Raw genomic sequence first — 4,755 nt, forward strand, 5'->3', positions numbered from 1 at the left:
AATCAACGCCCACAACTACTTTGTGTTCTACTCGTGCATAGAAACTACCCATAAACCTGGCTCTGATACCACTGTTGGGGAATGTAGCAGAAATTCAAAATTTTCTACGCATCACCAAGATCAATCTATGGAGTAATCTAGGAACGAGGGGATGGAGAGTGCATCTACATACCCTTGTAGATCGCTAAGTGGAAGCGTTCAAGTGAACGGGGTTGATGGAGTCGTACTCGTTGTGATCCACATCACCGAAGATCCTAGTGCCGAACGGACGGCACCTCCGTGTTCAACACACGTACAGCCCGATGACGTCGCCTACGCCTTGATCCAGCAAGGGGAGAAGGAGAGGTTGGGGAAGACTCCATCCAGCAGCAACACGACGGCGTGGTGGTGGTGGAGGAGCGTGGTACTCCAGCAGGGCTTCGCCAAGCACCGCAAGAGACGAGGAGGGAGAGGGGTAGGGCTGCACCAAGAAGGAGATTGAATCTCGTGTGTGTTGCAGCCCCCAATACCCCAAGTATATATAGGGGAAGGGGAGGCGCTGCGTCCCCACCTAGGGTTCCCTCCCTAGGGGTGGCGGCAGCCCCCAGATCCCATCTGGGTGGCGGCCACAAGGGGGAGAGGGGGAGGCGCACCTGGGGTGGGCCTTAGGGCCCATCTGCCCTAGGGTTTGCCCCCCTCCCCTCTTGGAGGCGCCTTGGGCCTTGGTGGGAGGCGCCCCAGCCCACCTAGGGGCTGGTCCCTTCCCAGTATTGGCCCATGTAGGCCTCCGGGGCTGGTGGCCCCACCTGGTGGACCCCCGGACCCCTCCGGTGGTCCCGGTACACTACCGGTGATGCCCGGAACACTTCCGGTGGCCAAAACCATACTTCCTATATATTAATCTTTACCTCCGGACCATTCTGGAACTCCTCGTGACGTCCGGGATATCATCCGGGACTCCGAACAACATTCGGTAACCGCGTACATACTTTCCCTATAACTCTAGCGTCATCGATCCTTAAGTGTGTAGACCCTACGGGTTCGGGAGACATGCAGACATGACTGAGATGACTCTCCGGTCAATAAGCAACAGCGGGATATGGATACCCATGTTGGCTCCCACATGTTCCACGATGATCTCATCGGATGAACCACGATGTCAAGGACTTAATCAATCCCGTATACAATTCCCTTTGTCTAGCGGTACGACACTTGCCCGAGATTCGATCATCGATATCCCGATACCTTTGTTCAATCTCGTTACCGGCAAGTCTCTTTACTCGTTCCGTAACACATCATCCCGTGATCAACTCCTTGATCACATTGTGCACATTATGATGATGTCCTACCGAGTGGGCCCAGAGATACCTCTCCGTTTACACGGAGTGACAAATCCCAGTCTCGATTCGTGCCAACCCAACAGACACTTTCGGAGATACCTGTAGTGTACCTTTATAGCCACCCAGTTACGTTGTGACGTTTGGCACACCCAAAGCACTCCTACGGTATCCGGGAGTTGCAAAATCTCATGGCCTAAGGAAATGATACTTGACATTAGAAAAACTTTAGCATACGAACTACATGATCTTGTGCTAGGCTTAGGATTGGGTCTTGTCCATCACATGATTCTCCTAATGATGTGATCCCGTTATCAACGACATCCAATGTCCATGGTCAGGAAACCGTAACCATATATTGATCAACGAGCTAGTCAACTAGAGGCTTACTAGGGACATGGTGTTGTCTATGTATCCACACATGTATCTGAGTTTCCTATCAATACAATTCTAGCATGGATTATAAACGATTATCATGAACAAGGAAATATAATAATAACCAATTTATTATTGCCTCTAGGGCATTTTTCCAATAGAATCAACCTCTGGTATGTCACACTTAAGGACTCATCGTATTACTTGTTTCCTACTTATGCATGTAGCTTATGTTGTCATTTGTGAGTGAATGATGATGAGTTAATTTGCTCTTTGGGAAGGCTTCATGCTGACTTTTCTATGCCCATGGAGCTCCATGGGTATGTGGATATCTAGTGGGTTTGGACATGGGCACAAGTTTTGCCCATGGATAATTTGATGGACGGGCAGAGGGTAGGAAGATGGGTCATGGGTTGGATTTGGACCAGCTCCACCCGCCCCAAACCCGACCCATTGCCATCCCTAACCGCGACACAATGACCAAGCTCGGCCTCAAGGCCGAGGACCTGGAGCTGACCCGGACGATCTTCCACGGCATCGTGCCCGGCCTCTCCTGCTCCCCCATTGGCCGGGTCCGGCTAGATGTCCTGTTCGATGAGAGCGGCCACTTCCGGCGCGAACTGATCTGGTTCGAGGTGGTGGACCCGTCCAGCGCGTATCACGCGTTGCTGGGCCGGCCCGCGCTCGCTAAGTTCATGGCGGTTCCCCACTATGCGTACCTAAACATGAAGATGTCGGGTCCCAAGGGCCTCATCACCATCACCGGCGATTACCGCAAGTCCCTGGAGTGCGCCCGAGACGGCGCCAAGTTGGCCGAGTCGCTGGTCATTGCCGAGGAGCGGCGCCAGCTCGACCGGATCGTCGCCCTGGTAGGAGAGGACTCCGCCGTGTCGATCCCGACCCCGGACTCGGCCAACGAGGCCGCCTTCAAGCCCTCCAAGGAGATTAAGAAAGTGAAGCTCAACCCAGAAGACCCTAGCTGCAGCAAGTACGTTGTCATAGGCGCCCGCCTCCACAGCAAATAGGAAGGCGAGCTCGTCGACTTCCTCCGTGAGAATTGGGATATCTTCGCATGGACCCCCAAGGACATACCGGGTATCCGGAGGAAGTACGTCGAGCACAAACTTCATGTCCGCAAGGACGCCAAGCCTGTCTGTCAACCCCTGCGACGATTTTCCGAAGAGAAGAGAAGAACCATTAGTGAAGAGGTCGCCAAGCTTTTGGCGGCCAGCTTCATAATGGAAGTGTTTCACCCCGAGTGGCTGGCCAATCCAGTCCTCGTCCTGAAGAAGAACAAGACCTGGGGCATGTGTATCGACTACACCAGCCTCAACAAGGCATGTCCCAAGGATCCGTTCGCCCTCCCACGGATCGACCAAGTCATCGACTCGACCGTCGGGTGTGAGCTCCTGTCCTTCCTGGATGCTTACTCTGGCTACCACAAGATCAAGCTGGACCCGGCTGATGCCCTGAAGACGTCCTTCATCACGCTCTTTGGGGCGTACGTATTGCTACATCAAAATGTCGTTCAGCTTGAAGAACACCGGCGCCACCTTCCAGCGCTGCATGCAGAAATGCCCGCTGCCCAACTCGGCCGCAATATCCACGTATACCTGGACGACATCGTGGTGAAGACCAAGCAGCACCTCACGCTCCTCGATGATTTGAAGGAAACATTCGCCAACCTCTGTGAATACAAGATCAAGCTTAACCCAGAGAAATGCGTCTTCGGTGTCCCGGCCGGAAATCTACTCGGCTTCCTCGTCTCGGAACGTGGCATTGAGGCGAAGAAGATCAAGGCCATCGAGCGCATGCACAAGCCGGCTCGGCTACGCGATGTCCAGAAGTTCACCGGATGCTTGGCCTCGGTCAGCCGGTTTCTAAGCCGGCTGGGCGAGAGGGCGCTACCCCTGTACCAGCTAATGAAGAAGACGAGCCCGTTCGAATGGAACAGCAAGGCAGACGAGGCCTTGCAAGACCTCAAGCGCATGCTCTCCACCGCACCAGTCCTGGCCGCGCCGACCGACTGTGACGCCCCGAGGCCGATGCGCCAGGTGTCTTCCAGTTATTCGCTATCGTTGCAATGTCTTTTGCTTGCGTGTTGCATTTTATCATGTTATCATATGCATTGCATCATCATGTTTTCAAAACTTGCATCCGTCCGGGTTCCCCCAGTTCCGTCCGTTGTCCGTTCTGAGTCCAACCACACTCGCACGCGCCCGCGGCATGTCCGAGATATTATTTTATAAGTGACCGGAAAATGTTCTCAGAATGGGTTGAAAGTTGGCGTGCGGTCTTATTTTAGTGTTGGTAGACCGCCTGTCAAATTTCATCGCGTTCGGAGTCTGTTTGATGCCCCAACATATAACTATGGCAGCACCGCTACCAGTCTAACGTCGGACGTTTTCGGTCTCCGAAAACTGCTGCCGGGCCCTCTCTCTCTCTCTTCTCTCCTCTCAGCCTCGCCACAGCCCACCTAGTCCATCCACCTACCCCTCTTCGCGTCCGGAGCCGTCCGATGCGATCGCATGGTCCGAAAACCCCTTTTTGCACAGTGCACCAACCCCTCACGTGCGCGTCCGAAACTTCCCCGGACCCGACCCGGGCAATCGTCACCGGTGTGTCGGGATCATCCCCAAACATCTGCAAAATATCACCGGTTTCTTATTTGGACTCCCTAGCCTATTTCTCCTGACCGTCCGATTGCGGTCGTAGGGACGTGATAGCCTCTACCCGAAATCCCTTTGCAATATAAATAGTGAGCAACCGTAAAACCTAGGGATGTGTCCCATCCATCCCGTGTCCGCCGCCGCCACCCACTCGAAATCTCTCAGGATCCATCCCCAATTCTTTTGTCCCATCAATCCATCCAGCCAGAGCACTCCACTCATCCCCTCGATCCAACCAAGTTGCTGCCAGAGGCCCTGCCTCGTGCGCCCGTGCAAGGAGACGAGCCCTCTCCTGCAGCCCGAGCTCCTTCGTCCACATCCTTGTCGCCTCCGACCTCCTCGTGACCCCACTGCCCCGACGAAGCTCGCCGCCGGCAACCACTTCGAGCAGGCCT

At 54.4% G+C, this 4,755-nt stretch overlaps 1 protein-coding gene across 1 annotated transcript; it reads left to right on the top strand.

Annotated features, from left to right (window-relative positions):
* The first annotated feature begins 2,167 nt into the window (after nt 1-2,167).
* Nucleotides 2,168-2,716, top strand: LOC147971870 (uncharacterized). The gene has a single exon (XM_087524158.1). The coding sequence runs from the start codon at nt 2,168-2,170 to the stop codon at nt 2,714-2,716; it is 549 nt and encodes a 182-aa protein (XP_087380284.1).
* Nucleotides 2,717-4,755: the final 2,039 nt, after the last annotated feature.

This window comes from Triticum urartu, chromosome 5A (genome assembly GCF_056163025.1).
Source record: "Triticum urartu cultivar PI428250 chromosome 5A, HENAU_Tu73, whole genome shotgun sequence".
NCBI classification, from domain to species: Eukaryota; Viridiplantae; Streptophyta; class Magnoliopsida; order Poales; family Poaceae; genus Triticum; species Triticum urartu.

Bases quoted from the DNA above. Each gene is read 5' to 3' on its own strand.
- LOC147971870 (XM_087524158.1), top strand. From the start codon at position 2,168: ATGACCAAGCTCGGCCTCAAGGCCGAGGACCTGGAGCTGACCCGGACG.